This window comes from Corvus brachyrhynchos, unplaced genomic scaffold (genome assembly GCF_000691975.1).
Source record: "Corvus brachyrhynchos isolate BGI_N302 unplaced genomic scaffold, ASM69197v1 scaffold312, whole genome shotgun sequence".
NCBI lineage: Eukaryota > Metazoa > Chordata > Aves > Passeriformes > Corvidae > Corvus > Corvus brachyrhynchos.
In genome coordinates, this window is record NW_008236640.1 from 124664 (window position 1) to 143891 (window position 19228).

At 38.4% G+C, this 19228-nt stretch overlaps 1 protein-coding gene across 3 annotated transcripts in view; it reads left to right on the plus strand.

Moving 5' to 3' along the window:
- SOS1 (SOS Ras/Rac guanine nucleotide exchange factor 1) overlaps positions 1-19228 on the plus strand; it is a 45899-nt gene that overhangs the window by 22466 nt on the left and 4205 nt on the right. For 2 of the 3 annotated variants that reach the window (XM_017726688.1, XM_017726687.1), the window contains 12 exons: positions 4309-4436; positions 5213-5868; positions 10214-10295; positions 10516-10638; positions 10797-10900; positions 12132-12354; positions 13009-13128; positions 15819-15981; positions 16320-16437; positions 17693-17865; positions 18782-18898; positions 19060-19173. In XM_017726688.1, the coding sequence (XP_017582177.1) occupies positions 4309-4436; positions 5213-5868; positions 10214-10295; positions 10516-10638; positions 10797-10900; positions 12132-12354; positions 13009-13128; positions 15819-15981; positions 16320-16437; positions 17693-17865; positions 18782-18898; positions 19060-19173 (2121 nt within the window). Of the gene's footprint in view, positions 1-4308; positions 4437-5212; positions 5869-10213; positions 10296-10515; positions 10639-10796; positions 10901-12131; positions 12355-13008; positions 13129-15818; positions 15982-16319; positions 16438-17692; positions 17866-18781; positions 18899-19059; positions 19207-19228 lie in introns of all 3 variants that reach the window. The other variant, XM_017726689.1, reaches the window with a different exon arrangement.

Genomic DNA, 19228 nt, shown 5'->3' on the forward strand with positions numbered 1-19228 from the left:
AACTCTTGAGCAAACCTAATCTGGAATATGGTCTCCTGACAGGCTGTACCCCTTTATGGGAATGCTAATGGCAAATTGACCAAATGAGAAACCTGTTACAGTAAACTGAATTGTTGAATTGGTGAAACATCAGCTGACAGACTTGTGTAGTGTATATGTATCTGAATGGGTCTTCCTGACTTTTCCTCAGTGTCATCCTGATTTGCAAAATGGCACTTCAGAGTAGTGTAATTGAATTCTGAAACAGAATTACTTTCATTTCTCTCTCACACACACACTCCTTCCCAAATAAGAGCATTCACATTGAGCAATCAAAGTAGCAGTTCCTTAAATTCACATGTTTTTCAAGCCAAAATGTTTTTACATTTTTGGGCTCAGATGACATTTGATGTAGTTGACCTTTCAACATATGTTTAGGATCTATTTTAAGGCACATAGTAAAGAGGTGAAAAAACAAGGAATCTTGTACTAAAAGTTGAAATGCTTCTTGTTTTCCTCTGTTTTAAGGCTTTACTTGTCCAATATGCTTCCCAATGGGTTGATCATCTTTTATATTGTGAGTTAAACTTAATGTGAAATAAAAGATGAGGGCTTTTTATCTTCCATGTCTTTTAAAATGTACTTCTGAGAGAATGCTGAAGGCTTTTTGTCACTTAATTACCTGATATCTGGGGTTTGATATTTGATGTGTGCAATTTTATGTAACATTTTAAAATTAAACTGAGAAGTCATAGTTAAACTTTGAGTGGAGAAAAGGTTTTTGTCATTGCTTCAGTAATACATTGTTCTGTTCCACTGTCAATGCAACTAATGCTCTTGCTGTAATGTAGATCTAAATAAACAGAGAACTGTATGAATATTTTTACTGCACTGTGCTCAAGATTGTCTTGAATTTATATGAAAACAAAATGGCTTTTCAAATTTCAGTGCATTGAAGCTGTGTGTGTATGTTCAGGAATATGGCATGTGGAGTTTCCTTCAAGGTTCAAGTGTGAGGTGCTTTTTAGTTCGCTAGTGCATAGGGGTTCCCTGCAGTTGTCCCCATTTACTATCCCAAATGATTTCCTGATGCTTTTTAAAAATTAAAGTTTCTAGATATGAGAAAACTTTCTTTTGTCCCCAGTATACTGCTGCTTTGGGCTGACTCTTTTATTATTTGTAGGAATTACAAAAAGTCAGAGTGTGCTCTCAGGTATCTCTATGCTATTGACCCATCTGCCAGGATTGTTTTATGGCAAAGTGCCAGCAGATCTGCCTGCCTTTGTCAGAGCAGAAACCCTGCTGATTTTTATTCTTGATTACAAAATACTTCTGTCTTCTCTGTATTGAAGCTGTGGTCTTGATTCCCAGAGGAATTGGGGAACTTGCAGTTCACAAATTTCAGTGGTTAGACTCAGAATAATCTTCTAGGAAGACACAAGTCTAGGTTGTGATGCAAACACTGAAGTACAGACTTTATATCCGTCGTGACACCTGTGGGTATGATTGTATCTGCATGTTCTCATATGTGTTCTCTATGATATTTCCAGAGAGATGCTTCTCTGACTACCATAGTCTAACTGTGCACTGCATGAGAAGGATTTCTTTTCTATCTCTTTGGAATTTATAAATGTCTAATCCTTGTGTTATGCAACAGGTAGAACAAAATACCTTGTCTTCCACTTCTTGCTATCTCTTCAGAGCTTGTGGCCTAGAATGTAGAGTACTTTCTTTTTATTAGAGACTTGCCTAGCAGTCTGTTTTCCAAGTTTGTTTTCCTGGAATGAACAGGGTCCTGTGCCTGTAGTATTGTGAATCTCGTGAACTATAAGCCAGTATTTTCTCATAAGATTGTTAAAAACCACAATATCTATAATACTACTGATAATCAGAAGTCTGCACTTCTTCACATACTACTGTAGTATTCTTTATAGTATGTAGTGCATTTTCTGAAAAAAAAAAAAAAACCAAAAGCAGATAAACGACCCCAAACCCAACAAAAACCCCACCACCACGTGCTTAGTATCTCCCTGGTTTGTTCATTAGGGGGCACTGCACAGCTGTAGAAGAATGAGTGGGATTTGCAGAGAAACTTTCTGGGTGCTTCCCAGTGATGTTTTACTTTCCACCTTTTCCAAACACTGTCCAGGGCAGTGTAAGATGAAATCATTGTTGTGATTTACACTGAGTTCTAAGTCTGTTTTTGGTAATTATACAGTACTATGCTGGAATATAAACTTCCAAATTCCTGTGTCCAGAGAAGTGTCTTCATAGTAGTTCAGAGTACTACCTGATTTGCCATTTGTGTTGGTGTTACACAGAAGAAGACACACATTTCTGTACAGCAGTTTCCAAATGTTAAACCTGGAGCATAATTACACTCACTGGATTTTGATTTAGTTTCTATTTGCCATTGGAAATAGGGTTAGTCCCAATGGATCCTGATGGGAAAATATTAACCACTTTCTCTATATGCGGATAGGTATTTTGCTTTGGGACATGGACTGTTCTGTGATGAACACCCACATTTTTGCAATTGGAGAGAGGTTTCTGTAAAAAGTAACGTAAGAGCAGAATGCTTTGCAGTAATGAATGTTAATCTGTACTAGTCTGTTTCTGAATAGAATGTACAGAATATTGTAGGACTTGATAAGGCTTATTTTCAAGGCTAAAACAATCTCTGCCCCTGTTGAAGATTAGCAACCCAGATATTATAGGAAATCCAGCCAGACTATTTTGATAGAAGTTTGCAAAAAGGCAGCACACAAGGCAAAGAGCCTTCTCTGAATGCTTGTGCAGGAAAGATGCAAAATCTTAGAGGTAGTTTTTCAAAGCTTTCTTTCAAGACTTCTGCCAGTGGTGCTGTACCTGCCTCATTGCTCTGAAATCCTCTCTGAACCCAGATCTGCAAAACCAAAGCCAAGGGGAGATGATACCTCTACTAAATCTAGAGAGTAGAGGAATATGAAGAGGGTAGTCTGTTCCTTCTTGGAATGATGTCATCTCACCAAGAACTTTTGGGAAGTAATGCTTGTTGTGGTGCATTCTTAGACCTGTTTCAGTGGTTGTTACATGAGTAAGCTCTCACGCCTAATGCTGCTTAGATTGAGAGTATGACAGATGATACTACCTGAGCCAAAGCTGCCCAGAAAAAACTTTGTGGTCATCCTTATGGCTGAAAACACAAATAAAGTAGTCTTTGGCATTGATAGCTATTGCACTGAATGATTAACTCAGGTTAGGGAAAAAATTAATGCTGTTCTCTGACCAATTCAAATACCAGACATGTCTATGTTGTACTCAGTTGGATTTTGGAGGGCAATACTTACATTTCACACTGGACAGCACAACTGTACTTTTTCGAAGGGTGTCTCATTCTGATTCATTCTGGCCTTTGCTTCATTTCTACTACCAAAACAAATCCTTCAATTGTGTGGAGCTAATTCTTGGTGTGTAATAGTCTAAAATGCTTGTCTGTTAATAGTTCTGAATAAGTTATTTCAGTTTTACATCTAAGCCACAGCTGTAGTCAGCTATTTTTTCACTCGTGAAACATTTTAATGCTTAAATGAAGATAAGAGATGAAAATCTTCAGTTTAAGCAGTCTTAAACATGGCAGATCTTGTTTTATAAAATTTACCTGTCGTAACAATAGTTACACACAAAACATTAGTGTTAACCCGTCTTGTCCAGTTCTAGTTTAGTATTTAGATTCAAAACTCACTGTGGCTCTGGGCACCTTGATCTCTGTTGGCTCTGCAGTTGTGCTGGAGGTTGGCTGAGATAATCTCCAAGGTCCCCTTCAACCTGATTTATTAATTAAACTGTTATTAGTGAGATGAGAGCCCTTGTAATCTTCTGTTTATAAATGTGATGAAGGAGTTTTGCTTAGCTTTGGGTCCAGCTTGCCTGTTCTGGGGTGTTTACATGTGTCACATACAGACTGATGTGATCTTGTCCTGTAGTATGGTGTGTATAGAGATCTTCCTTGCTTGTTGTTCTTAAGAATTAACACCTGAAATGGGTTCCTTTAAGGAGCTGTAAGGTAAATCAAACCAGGTTGAGATAAATACTGCATGTCTGAGTGTGTTTGTGTCTGGGGGCCCTTAGTGACTGTGCTATATTTTACTGAGATTAAGCTCTTCGCAGAGAGTTCTCTCTCTCACCCGTGTCAGTAACACACCTGGTTATTTCCATTAACTTTTATAACAAGCAGGAGCATGGAAAATCAGCCAATGGTTAGATTTCTTCTTCCTGGGTCAAACTTCTGGATTTGCACGTACCAATATGCTTGTAACGCTTCCTGTCTTTGACTTTCAATGTTCACAGCAATTGGAAGAAAAAAGTGAGGATGAAGAGGATAAGGAGTGCTTGAAGCAAGCAATAACTGCCCTGCTAAATCTTCAAAGCAGTATGGAACGGATATGCTCCAAAAGCCTTGCAAAACGAAGGCTTAGGTAAACGTTTCCGGTTTTTCTGCTCTCTGCTCTTAATGCTTTGCTATAAATCCAGGGCTCCCGGTTTCCTCTTTTAGTAAACAATGAACAAAATAGTTTGTGACAAGCCTGCTTTTTCAAAGGAAGTGACATCAAAGCCAAGATAATTTCTTATTGTTTTAAAAGAGTTCTAATTTCTATGTGTCCTTGCAAACTGGTAGTTGAGACGTTCTGAGAATTCACTGGTAAGTAGAAAGTTACGGCATTTGTGGGTTAATTGTGCTCAGATAATAAATATCCACCTAAAAATATTGTAAAAGTATCTTTCTGTGTGGTTAGAAGGGAATGTTCCTGAACTAGAAACTACTCTTAAAATTGTTTCAATGTTTTCTTTGCTAGACAAGTTTTGTGCTGCCAAGAGTAACCTTTAGGCTTGAAAATGAATGCATTTAACAGCTTATTTTTTTCTGAATGTACTCGCTTCAAATAATTGCAATCTAAAATTGTTCTGTTGGTTATGGAAGTGAGTGGCTTCTTGGTCTAAGAAGCACTAACAGCTTGCCTGCCTCTGGTTGCTTGTGTTTAGGTAAAACATCTATTGCTGAAGTAGAAAATTTATCAGATGAGATACTTTAGTCAAGCCTTTGCAATGGTGCTGATACTGAGTGATGAAATTGCATTCTCAGTGGAATCCTCCCTTCTCAGAATTATGATCTGGTGTTTTTGTGTTAGTGGTGGTTGTGTTTTTTCAATACATGTGTACTAATAGGCTGCCTTTCTCCCATCCTCCACTGAAGTGAATCTGCATGCCGGTTCTATACTCAGCAGATGAAGGGGAAGCAGCTAGCAATTAAGAAAATGAATGAAATCCAGAAAAATATTGATGGTTGGGAGGGTAAAGACATTGGACAGTGCTGTAATGAGTTCATCATGGAAGGAACACTCACACGTGTAGGAGCAAAGCACGAGAGACACATATTCCTATTTGATGGCTTGATGATTTGCTGTAAGTCAAATCATGGCCAGCCAAGACTTCCTGGTGCTAGCAATGCAGAATATCGACTGAAGGAGAAGTTCTTCATGCGAAAGGTACAAATCAATGATAAAGATGACACTAATGAGTATAGACATGCTTTTGAAATCATCTTAAAAGATGAGAACAGTGTTATTTTTGCTGCTAAATCAGCTGAAGAGAAAAACAACTGGATGGCAGCATTGATATCTTTGCAATATAGAAGCACGCTGGAAAGGATGTTGGATGTAACAATGTTGCAGGAAGAAAAAGAGGAGCAGATGAGATTTCCAAATCCTGAGCTTTATAGATTTGCAGAACCCGACTCTGAAGAGAATATTGTGTTTGAAGAAAACATGCAGCCCAAATCTGGAATCCCCATCATCAAGGCAGGAACTGTTGTGAAGCTCATCGAGAGGCTGACTTACCACATGTATGCAGGTGAGGCACTTGGTCTGTGCAGCCAAAACTCAAGGTAGCCGCTTGTTCATGCTTCTCTTCCTGTGTTAAATACATGCAGCAAATACATAAAGTGAGTAAAAAGTGAATATGCTTGGCAGTGCACATGGGATATTGCATGTGCATAAGGTTGTTCTCATGCAAGGAATGGGGGTGGGAGCCTGCAGCAATTGAGCTCCAGACAATACTTTTTCCTTTGTGCCCCAGGCTACAAGAACTGCCTTCCCTCCAGACTTCTAAAGCTGGGTGACACAGGAAGGGCCAGCATGTGGGAGAGGATTATGGGCCCAGTGTTTTCAGTTAAGGGTTGTACTCTATCAGCTATTACCCATGTCTGTGCTAGCTTGTCATGGAAAGACCAATATCAGCCTTGATAGGTGCAGTCACTCGAATACTTTGTCCTCAGAACTTTGCCTTAATCAGAACTTCAGTGAGGATTTGATTTAAGGGCTTGTGACTTAGGGTTTCTGTTTGTGTTGAAGACACATTAAACAAGACATTTACGTGGTTATCCAGGCTCACCTCAGTGTGTGGGGTTCTTGAGGGCAGCCCAGGATTTTTGTAAGCTGTGCTGCAAAGCATGGGCTTGTGTTTGGGGTTTGGATTTATTTTTTCTGATTCTATTTGTATGTCAGTTATTCTGAAACTTCGTGCATCTTGGTATTAGTGCTTTTCATATTCAGCAGTTTCTTTTTTTCCTTCCTTTTTACTCTTTACACTCTTAATTGCTGTAGATTGCTCTTCTGCAGCTCAGTCCTAGATACCCTGCATAGATCAGGAATATTTGTTTGAAAGAAGCGAGGAGTAAGCAGAATATAATTTCTGTAGTTTAGTACTCTGTTTACTTTTTTAAATACCTGTAGTTACATCTCTTTGCTCCATTACTTTTCTTGCTCTTTTTTTAATTTCCTTGAATTTTCCTAACATTTACTAGAAAGCCAAATGCAGTATTGTGCTGGCAGTTTTTACCTGTGCAGTTTTGTATCTGCCTTCATTTTCTTGTAACTTTATAAACTTCCAGCTCTTGGCTTTGAATTTTTTAGGCATGGTTTATGACATAATTTTATGGTCTTGAACGTTAAAATCAAACTACTCGGCCTTAGAGAAAGGAAGACACCTTTCTATTATTATTTTTAAATCTAGCATTGTCTTTGCCAAAGAATTAGCAAAAACTGTTGTATGAGAAAACTGAGAATGTGAGTACCGTGAGATGGCCTGAAAGACTTTGACCAAAAGGATAAAAATAGTTGTCTTACAGTGTATTTAGCCTGTCTTTGTAGCCTTAAAGATCTTTAGTGGACCTGATGCTGTGTTGTTACACTGTGCATAATTTCTCAACACTCTTATCTTCTATACCTTCTGTTTTATAGTTGGTTATCTGTGAGGAAAAACATCATTGTTCTCACCATTCTGTGCAGTCTTTTCCAGGGCAGCAAAGAAATAAGAGATAAAGTGACTCAACCAAAAATGCTCTGTTGTACAGGAAACATGGTCCATTTGTGATGCAAAGCATTCAGGGTTTTGTTGCATCTTGTGAGATGCAGTGAGTAGGGCAGCAACCCTCCAGAGTAACAGGTTAGCTGTTTCACACATGTATCTGCTGAGTTCAAGGCTTCTTCTCTGAAGACCTGGGAAGATGAGTGCTGTGGTGGTATGTAATCAAACAGCTACAGACTGTAGAAATGCTTTTCTTGCCCCACACAGGATGGTGTATGTGTGATGGTAATCTTAAAAGTCTTTATTGGCTTTGTATTCATATGCCAGAACAGCAAGCCTTTACTTTTCTGAGGCAATTGTTCTGGAATTCAGTGTGACTGGTTATGGCAGCCTTTGATCTGGCAGTCTAAAGACAGTATTTACTATAGCTGTGACTTTTCTCTAGGTTTTTATCTTTGTAGGTCAAGTGGTGTAAGGAATAATTACAGGTACAATTGCAGAGGTCATATGAATTTGTTGCAGTTTAGTTAGTTGCTGTAGTCAAATCAGATCTCAACTTTTTTGTCATATGTGAAGATCCACACAGTCCATCTCATTTGTAGATATGGGTGTTGGACCTTTTATTTTTCATCCCTCACCCCCCTGACAATGCACAAACCATTTTATCAGCCAAAATGTCTTTGCTGTGGAACAGGGACAGCTTTAAAGAAACAATGCTGCTGGGGGTGGGAGGTGTCCAGCCATTGCAACAGTTCAGACAGGGAGACAGCCCTGATGGCCACCTGATCACGGGGTGAGACTGTCCAAACTATCCTGTGGTGGAGCAGCAAAACAGGGAGAAATCTCGTTTGCAAAAGCAGCTTTCTATGTATTTTTACATGAGAGAAATTGCCCTGCAATTAGAAGTTCAGGTTCTGACCCTATTTGCATATGCTGGTGGGTTTTCCTTGTTTTAATGTGTTTCTGCATTCTTTATCTCCTCTTGCCCAATTCTTAAGAGCAGCTGGATTAGGTGGTACCAAGATTTTAAAGTCATGGCATTTTTTTTTTATCTATAGGGCAGCACTCTTCTATTTTTAAAGCTTTGATATGTTAAGAGTGCTTGTGCGTCATCATAGTGTCTGTTTCCTTTCGTAAGGAATTCAAGGGTGATTATTTATAAATCCTCGTAGAACAGTTATTGTTCTTTTTTAGCTTTCAAATTGGCTGCATTGAAGAGAGAATTATCACATGAGCAGACATCCTGGCTAACTAGTGTTGTCTGTATTTTTTTAACACTTACTCATATATTGTACACTATTTTGAGTCACAGTCGTTGCTAGTAAGATAACAAAGTTAGATTTGATTTTCTGATCGACTTCATTTGGAATTCAATATGTATTGTGGATTTATATGCTGACCCTACCTGTAAAAATAACAATAGCTATGACTCAGAGCTTGCAGTGATCTAAAAATGTTAATTGCTATGGAAGCTTTCTTTTTCATGTAGACAAAATCTCTTATTTAGAGTAGATGCTGTGTACAGATTGCAAACTGTGAGAGCGTGAGTTACTGTGCTTCTTTAGCACAGCAGAAATGGTGTATTTCCATGATGAAGATGATGTGAACAAGGATGACCTTCTTTGTGCAAAAAGTATTGGAGTTCTGCCTTTGAAAATAATTTTGGACTGTACAATTTCAAGGACTGGTGGGAGAGGGGTTATGATTAGAGAAATGGAGTAACGAAGGACATGGGAGAAGCAGAATAGCCACTTGTTTAAGAAATGAGAATTATCATGCAACAGAATTGCAAGGAAATACTGTGTTACACGGCATAGTTAGGGTGTGCAACACATCACAGGAAACTGTTGCCCAAATGAACAACTCAGGGAGATCTAAGAAAGGCAGAATGTTCCTTCTAATGGACAAGATGCTGGTAAGGAGTTAAGGAGGATTTTAAAGCAGCTCTTAAAAATCCATATTCCATTTACATCCAACAGAGCATTAAGTCAAATAATGCAGCCTTTTTATCCTACATAGTACAGCCTATAGGAATTCTTTCTTCATGTGAGCTCCTCTTCAGCCACTCTGTGTTAGGACAGTTATCAACTGGGGTTTGGTTTTAAAATCCGGATAGGGCTTTAATATGCAAAAAAATGCAAATTGCTGTTGCGATCTGCTCATTAATTCTGTTCAGGTATAACAGTGTTAACCTTGTTTCTAGTCAGCTCTGTGCAGTGCCAGTGAGCTGTCACTGCATTTCCTCATATTTGTAGAGAAATGGGTTTGCTTTTGTAATTATGGGAGACACTTTGGTTTTCTGTTTTGAATACTTGATTGTTTTTAAAAACATTTTCATATTTTAGATGAATTGATACGTAGTTAGTCAATTAAAATGAAATTGGTTGATTTTCTTGAAGTGAAATAAATATGACCTCAAACATAGCTGTTAGATGAAAAAATACCTAGGCTGCCTAACCATGACTGGTTATCAAATGTGCCAGTTTAGGGGAAGCATTCTTCCCTGGAAGAGGCCATTTCTACCCAATGCAAAGTTATTTGATGTGTTTTTTGAGTTCTCGTGTCCCAATCACTGTCAAAACTAAAGTTGTTTACTCATGAATAAAATCATGTATTCATTAATTTCAAAGTCATTGGAAAAGAATCCTGTCTTTTAACAATTGAAGGGGGGAAAAAAAGTTGCTGTGAACCTCCAACAGAATGAAAATTATTTTTAAGTTCTGTTTCATATTGTTTTAGGAGATGTTACCAAAGCCATTTTGGGTTACATAATCTTCTCTGTAAATTGATAGGGTGACATCCTTAATTTTAAAGGATAATTGAAGTTATTGTAAAGGGAAAAAAAATCAGGTAATTGCTGACATAAGTGTAAAATTATTCTTTGTCTTAGATCCCAACTTTGTTCGGACTTTTCTCACAACATATAGATCCTTCTGTAGACCTCAAGAGTTGCTGAGTTTGCTAATAGAAAGGTATGCCACTGTTAAAAATATGTTCTTATGAAGTGCATTTTGTTTCTTTCTTCGTGGAGCGTGTAAGATTCTGGCTTTCCAGTTGGTTTTGATTCACTTCAAACACCTTTTAAAAAGTTGTCCAATTCAAGGATTGCCAGTAAAATGTACAAGTTTATATCCAAAAGTTTGTGCCCAAGACTGGTGTAATAGATGGTCTTACACCCATCTTCTGTGCTAGATTTGAAATTCCAGAGCCTGAGCCAACGGAAGCCGACCGTATTGCCATGGAGAATGGAGACCAGCCCCTTAGTGCAGAGCTGAAAAGATTTAGGAAAGAGTACATTCAACCTGTGCAGCTACGGTGAGTGTTGCATCACTGTGAGCCCCTCTGAATTCCTTCTGAGGTGTCACCTTCTGGCTGCACTGGCTCTTCATAATTCCAGTGACCTTCCTTGCAGCTGCTTTGATAGGGAAGATAGACTGAGGTGTAGAGTGTTTGTTTATTCTTTATTTTTGCAGAGTATTAAATGTGTGTCGACACTGGGTAGAGCACCACTTCTATGACTTTGAAAGAGATGCTGATCTTCTGAAACGTTTGGAGGAGTTCATTGGAACAGTAAGAGGTATTTACAGTTTCCTAAGTGCTGATATTTATCCTAAAACATCCCTTTTCAAAGATATGGAATGTGATCAATTCTGCTTTCAGGAAAAACAGGACTGACTGCTTATTAAATACTTCATAAAGAGCATGAAATAAACTTTCATTAAGCCCACTGATATTTATCCTAAAACATCCCTTTTCAAAGATATGGAATGTGATCAATTCTGCTTTCAGGAAAAACAGGACTGACTGCTTATTAAATACTTCATAAAGAGCATGAAATAAACTTTCATTAAGCCCACACACACACACACTATTATTAAAAAATCTGGCTCCTTTTCAGAATAGTGATTGTTATTTACATAAATTACGGGGTTTGTTGTAAAGGGACTGAAATAATGCAAAATAATAAGAACTGAGTAATGATCAGGGCAGAATAATTGCTTTGATTGACATTTTAAACTTCACACAGGGGGTAATTTTTGTAAAAGGTTGATGGTGGAAACCATTATTTCTTTGAAACAAGAGTTCCCAGCTGCTTCACAGTGCATATTGGAACTGTAGGACACCTTGCAGTTGTGATTGTACAGACTTTTCCTGTTTCCTTTTAAATAAAACCAAGACAGACACAGGAGCAGTTTGTAGGAGAATACTGTGTCAGAGAAGTATTTAATGGTTATTTAGCCATTAAAAAGAGGGGAGAATGAGCCAGCTAGTTCAATAGATGGTACTGGTAGGTTTTCAATGGACTTGTGCATGAAATTCTTATGGTGCAGAGCTTAAAAGGCATTTGGCCTTTCAGTTTTGTTCTCAGCTTTGATGGTAAATGCAGTACAGGAAGAAGCTTCTCCCTGTTTGTTATTTTGACTTTCTAGGTTATCTGAGGTAATCATGTGCTCTTGCCCAGACTATTAAGTTCAAGGTGTTTGCAGAAGTGCATTTTGGGCAAAAGAAGGTTTGTTCCCAAAAAACTCACTGTAAACTCAGAAAAGAAAGAAAAGCACCTAAATCAGAGCTGGAGCCTAATTTGGGTGTTCTAATTTGTGCTTGGGCAAAATTGCACTTGTCGTTGGCTGTGTAGGAATTCTTTCTATCTTTGAACACTTCTACACTTGTGTGAGAGCTCCAATCCTAAAGAATATATTATTCCTTTGATGTAGTAAGTTTTGGGGTTAAATCCAAAGATTTCTGAATCATACTGATATCTTAGGAAAAACAGTATTATCGAAATAGTAATTTTCTCTGTGTGCCAGGCAAAGCCATGAAGAAGTGGGTTGAATCCATCACAAAGATAATCAACAGGAAAAAGCAGGCACAAGCCATTGGGCCGAGCCACAACATCACTTTTGAGAGTCCCCCTCCAGCAATTGAGTGGCACATAAGCAAACCAGGCCACACAGAGACTTTTGACTTGCTCACTTTGCATCCCATAGAAATCGCTCGGCAGCTCACTTTACTGGAGTCGGATTTTTACAGGTAACTTCCCTCCACGGAGAAACATGTGGCACAAATCAAAACGTTCTCCATGCCTGAAATTGTTTCTGGGGGCCTCTGATGTGAAGCCCCACAGAAATCAAGGGACTTTACCAGTGGTGTGTGTTAATTACTATTTCTGCAGAAAAAGCCCTCTTAAGTACAACATTTGTTTCATCCTCCCCCAGTTAATGTGCAGTATGTGTGACTGTTGCATACTGTTAGTGGTATTGTGCTCCATCTTTCTCTTGATATTTTCTGAATAGATCAAACTTTGAGAAGTATGAACAGTTATTAAATCAGTTTTCTTCACATCCTGGTTTGTGAAGCAAATTAAGGACCGTGTCAGGTCTCATTAGCTGTCTGTAAGAAATTGTTCAGGCATTGGAAGCTCACATTTTGTTATGGTGAATGAGATGATTTCTTTCTTCATTTAGATGAACAGAGGTGGTTAAGAGTTACATAGATTAAGAAATATCTACAGTCTAAAAAAGAAGCATAGAAATATTAGTCATTTAGTCATGATGGGAGTGATACCTTAAGAATTTATTTCTAAATATGAATTCCAAATTCAGTGAAAATCAAGAGGGTTTGGAGAAATAATATTTTCTTTCCTGCTTTTAATTACATTTTTTGATAATGCATCTACTTTTCTAGAGCTGTGCAGCCATCTGAACTAGTTGGAAGTGTGTGGACAAAGGAAGATAAAGAAATTAATTCTCCCAACCTTCTCAAAATGATAAGGCATACAACTAACCTAACTTTGTGGTTTGAAAAGTAAGTGACTTTCCTGAATCTGCGCCTACTCCATATCTGGATGCTTACAGTCCATTCACAAGTATACTGTGAAGAATCCTGTTCTGAGAGAATTCCTGTTTTGGTGTTTAGGCTGCTTTGATAGGGAAGATAGACTGAGGTGTAGAGTGTTTGTTTATTCTTTATTTTTGCAGAGTATTAAATGTGTGTCGACACTGGGTAGAGCACCACTTCTATGACTTTGAAAGAGATGCTGATCTTCTGAAACGTTTGGAGGAGTTCATTGGAACAGTAAGAGGTATTTACAGTTTCCTAAGTGCTGATATTTATCCTAAAACATCCCTTTTCAAAGATATGGAATGTGATCAATTCTGCTTTCAGGAAAAACAGGACTGACTGCTTATTAAATACTTCATAAAGAGCATGAAATAAACTTTCATTAAGCCCACACACACACACACTATTATTAAAAAATCTGGCTCCTTTTCAGAATAGTGATTGTTATTTACATAAATTACGGGGTTTGTTGTAAAGGGACTGAAATAATGCAAAATAATAAGAACTGAGTAATGATCAGGGCAGAATAATTGCTTTGATTGACATTTTAAACTTTACACAGGGGGTAATTTTTGTAAAAGGTTGATGGTGGAAACCATTATTTCTTTGAAACAAGAGTTCCCAGCTGCTTCACAGTGCATATTGGAACTGTAGGACACCTTGCAGTTGTGATTGTACAGACTTTTCCTGTTTCCTTTTAAATAAAACCAAGACAGACACAGGAGCAGTTTGTAGGAGAATACTGTGTCAGAGAAGTATTTAATGGTTATTTAGCCATTAAAAAGAGGGGAGAATGAGCCAGCTAGTTCAATAGATGGTACTGGTAGGTTTTCAATGGACTTGTGCATGAAATTCTTATGGTGCAGAGCTTAAAAGGCATTTGGCCTTTCAGTTTTGTTCTCAGCTTTGATGGTAAATGCAGTACAGGAAGAAGCTTCTCCCTGTTTGTTATTTTGACTTTCTAGGTTATCTGAGGTAATCATGTGCTCTTGCCCAGACTATTAAGTTCAAGGTGTTTGCAGAAGTGCATTTTGGGCAAAAGAAGGTTTGTTCCCAAAAAACTCACTGTAAACTCAGAAAAGAAAGAAAAGCACCTAAATCAGAGCTGGAGCCTAATTTGGGTGTTCTAATTTGTGCTTGGGCAAAATTGCACTTGTCGTTGGCTGTGTAGGAATTCTTTCTATCTTTGAACACTTCTACACTTGTGTGAGAGCTCCAATCCTAAAGAATATATTATTCCTTTGATGTAGTAAGTTTTGGGGTTAAATCCAAAGATTTCTGAATCATACTGATATCTTAGGAAAAACAGTATTATCGAAATAGTAATTTTCTCTGTATGCCAGGCAAAGCCATGAAGAAGTGGGTTGAATCCATCACAAAGATAATCAACAGGAAAAAGCAGGCACAAGCCATTGGGCCGAGCCACAACATCACTTTTGAGAGTCCCCCTCCAGCAATTGAGTGGCACATAAGCAAACCAGGCCACACAGAGACTTTTGACTTGCTCACTTTGCATCCCATAGAAATCGCTCGGCAGCTCACTTTACTGGAGTCGGATTTTTACAGGTAACTTCCCTCCACGGAGAAACATGTGGCACAAATCAAAACGTTCTCCATGCCTGAAATTGTTTCTGGGGGCCTCTGATGTGAAGCCCCACAGAAATCAAGGGACTTTACCAGTGGTGTGTGTTAATTACTATTTCTGCAGAAAAAGCCCTCTTAAGTACAACATTTGTTTCATCCTCCCCCAGTTAATGTGCAGTATGTGTGACTGTTGCATACTGTTAGTGGTATTGTGCTCCATCTTTCTCTTGATATTTTCTGAATAGATCAAACTTTGAGAAGTATGAACAGTTATTAAATCAGTTTTCTTCACATCCTGGTTTGTGAAGCAAATTAAGGACCGTGTCAGGTCTCATTAGCTGTCTGTAAGAAATTGTTCAGGCATTGGAAGCTCACATTTTGTTATGGTGAATGAGATGATTTCTTTCTTCATTTAGATGAACAGAGGTGGTTAAGAGTTACATAGATTAAGAAATATCTACAGTCTAAAAAAGAAGCATAGAAATATTAGTCATTTAGTCATGATGGGAGTGATACCTTAAGAATTTATTTCTAAATATGAATTCCAAATTCAGTGAAAATCAAGAGGGTTTGGAGAAATAATATTTTCTTTCCTGCTTTTAATTACATTTTTTGATAATGCATCTACTTTTCTAGAGCTGTGCAGCCATCTGAACTAGTTGGAAGTGTGTGGACAAAGGAAGATAAAGAAATTAATTCTCCCAACCTTCTCAAAATGATAAGGCATACAACTAACCTAACTTTGTGGTTTGAAAAGTAAGTGACTTTCCTGAATCTGCGCCTACTCCATATCTGGATGCTTACAGTCCATTCACAAGTATACTGTGAAGAATCCTGTTCTGAGAGAATTCCTGTTTTGGTGTTTAGGTGCTAAAACCAGTCCCTGTGAGAATTTTAACATAATGGTCTCAAGCTTTTTATTCTTAGAATATTTTCGAATCTCTAAGACATTTTCAGAACTATCTCAAGTAATTTGATAAAATCATATTTGTTTGTGTTGCAACTTAATATCTGATTTTGGAAACCTCATCAGCACTTTAATACAAACCCCAATGTTCTTGTGTATTTAGATGCATTGTAGAAACAGAAAACCTAGAGGAAAGAGTAATTGTAGTGAGCCGGATAATTGAGATCCTGCAAGTTTTTCAAGAGCTAAACAACTTTAATGGTGTCCTTGAGATTGTCAGTGCTATGAACTCCGCAGCAGTTTATAGGTTGGATCACACGTTTGAGGTACAGTGAAATGTTTTCCACTTTTGCTATGGCAGTGTCATGCAGGGTACCTTGGCTGCACTGAAAGCCTGTCTTGTCAGTAAGCATGTGCTTCCAAGGAGCAAGGAAAGTAAATCCCCCAAGAAATTAATCAATCAGGGTGTAAGAGAGAGGGTTTTTTCCTTGGTTTCAGAAGAAAGAAACCTGTCCCCACTTAAGAAAGGCATGTCAGGATGATGGGGCACTGTCCTCGTGGTCCCTGGTTCAAACACCTGTGGGAGTCCATTACTCTCAGTACTGTTGTTGGGCCATGCCTTTACCTTCTCTTTCCAAACAACCTGTTTGGTCTCTCTTTTAAGCAAATTCCAAGTCGCCAGAAGAAGATCTTAGAAGAAGCTTATGAGCTGAGTGAGGACCATTATAAGAAATATTTGGCAAAACTCAGGTCCATTAATCCTCCTTGTGTGCCTTTTTTTGGTGAGTACGTTTGGTTTGGATGAGCTGTGTCCCACATTAATATGAATTTGGAAAGTATTGAGCTAAGGTACTAAACAGAGTATGAGCAATAGAGAGAAAAGTCAGTTTTAACAGGACAGGTGGGTTGGAATTTCAGGTGCCCAGGCACAAATATGTGAAAAAAACCCCTAAAGTAACTATTCACGGGAGATGTTATTTGCAGTAAAAATAAGTATATCTGCAATATCCTATTTCCGTATTTGTTGATTTTTACTTTGAGTGTGGTTTGAACTGTTGCAACCAGAAATACTCTCAATAGAAGGTGGTCACATTAGAAATATTATTGCCATTGACTGGCAGAGAAAGAAGGATCGCCTTCCTCATCGTGAGTTCCAAGAAATAAAGCTAGAGTCTCATTTCTATTAAAAAGTCTTATTTCTGTAAAAATAAAGTTTGGGAAGAAAGCCTCCTCTTTATCATCAGTCTGAACAGTTCTTCTTTGAAGTAGATTGGTGACATTTAGCAAATTGTGATGTTAAGCACATCTCATTCCTGTTATTAAGCAATCCATTTAAATGTTTGCTGCAGATCAGTTCCAAGTCTGGATATTGCACTTGTCCAACATAGGCTTCGGGCCAAAACTGAAAGAAAATAGTGTTGATGGCTTTTTTGGCCTTTTACAGATTGGGGAAAGATATACTCCAGAGCTCTGCAAAGAAAGATAAGATCAACTAAGAAACCTTCTGTCCTGCTTCAGAGATGAGTAGAGGTTAGCAGGATCACATGTGAATAGCTTCAGTTATTTCTGTCGAGTCATAATGACAATTCCAGATACATGATCTGTGGAGTGGAGAGCACTTTTTGCTTTCTAATCTTCAAATTATTTGATGCAATTATGAAGCCAGGATAAAACCTGAAAATAATTTTTGGAGTTTAGCTGGGGTGTCTAATGGAATAGAGGAGTTAAGAGAAAGCACTCCTGTTCAGTGTCCTCTTTTAGTGTTCAGTTGTGTGAGCTTCCTTAACCACAAGAAAGATGCACAGGCTTTGGGACTTTGATGCAAAAAGGCAGCTTTCTGGAAAAGGCATGTTAAAATACTTAAATTGTTGCCCTTATTGGAAAGTGAAGTGCAATTCTCTTACTGACCATAACAGAGAAGTTTTCTAAATAATTACAGTGCACAAATTAAATTCTTTAAGAATTCCTTGTATTCCAGTTGTGACTTCCTCCTTGTTTTGTACTCTGTGTTGAGAACCTCTTCTGTGTGCCCTTTAGGGATTTACTTAACCAACATTTTGAAAACAGAAGAAGGCAATCCTGAATTTCTCAAGCGACATGGGAAAGACCTTATAAACTTCAGCAAGAGAAGGAAGGTAGCCGAGATAACAGGGGAGATACAGCAGTACCAGAACCAGCCATATTGTTTAAGAGTGGAATTTGACATCAGGGTAAGTGACATGATTTCTTTCTGTGGTGATTCTGTCAGCTGACAGACCATAAGGACAGACTGAATTCACATAGATTCAGTCTGACTGAATCAGAGATGAGCAGAGCTGTCATAAAACCTCTCTTGGGTCTCACTATAAGAAAGGGCAGAAAGCTCAATGCTTGCAGTTTCTTGGGTTTGTTTCATTTTTTTCTCAGCTGTTGGGACATTGATCTTATCGATCAGTGTTAAACAGGAACTGAAACTGGCAGATTCTCCTTGTCCTTCACTCAGTTGCAATTATTTGTCCAGTGAGCCCAGCTGTGTTTTCCTCCTCTGTTACACTGCCTTTATGTTTCCAGGTTTATCTGATAGCACTGTGTTTACATCATGTGTTGATGGTCGTGATGCTCACGTTTTTCTTTCTCCTGGTGTTTGTTTTCCTTGGTCTGAGGTGTTGTCTAAGCAGTGTTCTCTCTGCTTGCTTTCCTTTCTTCCTTTTTTCTTATCATCTTTTGAGCTATATACTTTCAGAGAGTCATAGGACAGGTTATCCTAAGAGATTCTGCAAGGCTTTATTTTATTTGTTCTCCTCAGGCTTTGACAGAATGCTTTGTGGGAGCAGTCTTCCCTACATCAGTGTAAAGATGGATTGTTTGCAGCTTCTTCTGGAAGTGTTTGAGCAAACCTGGTCTGATTTTGCACTGCAGAAAGCATTTAGGGTTGGTAGCACAGTTGGTTTTCAGGCCAAGCATAGCAGTAGCAATGTCCAGAAAAGGGCTGGTGACAAACAGATTTAATAACTTAAAAGTCTGTCATTACCTCTGACTCCAGCATTTTCTCTGTTCTCTTGAACAGTTGGGATCATTTGTGCTGTAGAAACAAGCAGTATTAACAAGCGTCTTAGTTGACAAGTTGTCTGCGTTTTTGTATTGTAGAGATTTTTTGAAAACCTGAATCCAATGGGAAACAGCGTTGAGACAGAATTTACAGATTATCTGTTCAACAAGTCACTGGAGATAGAGCCACGGAATGTCAAGCCTCCTCCAAGATTTGTTAGTATTCAAGTTTGGTAATTTTCTTTTTCAAAAAGTGCTTACATTTGTCTTTTATAGATGGCAAAAGTCATTTTAGATCTTTGACTTCATAAATATAAAGCTCCATTTAAGTGATCTCACGGCCTTTTGATTTTGGTTGATATCTTCTGTCGTTTCAGCCCAAGAAGTACAGCTACCCCCTCAAGTCCCCAGGTGTTCGTCCCTCTAATCCAAGGCCAGGTACCATGAGACATCCCACACCCCTGCAGCAGGAGCCAAGGAAAATCAGCTACAGCCGCATCCCAGAGACCGAGACGGAAGACACAGCATCTGCCCCCAACTCCCCCC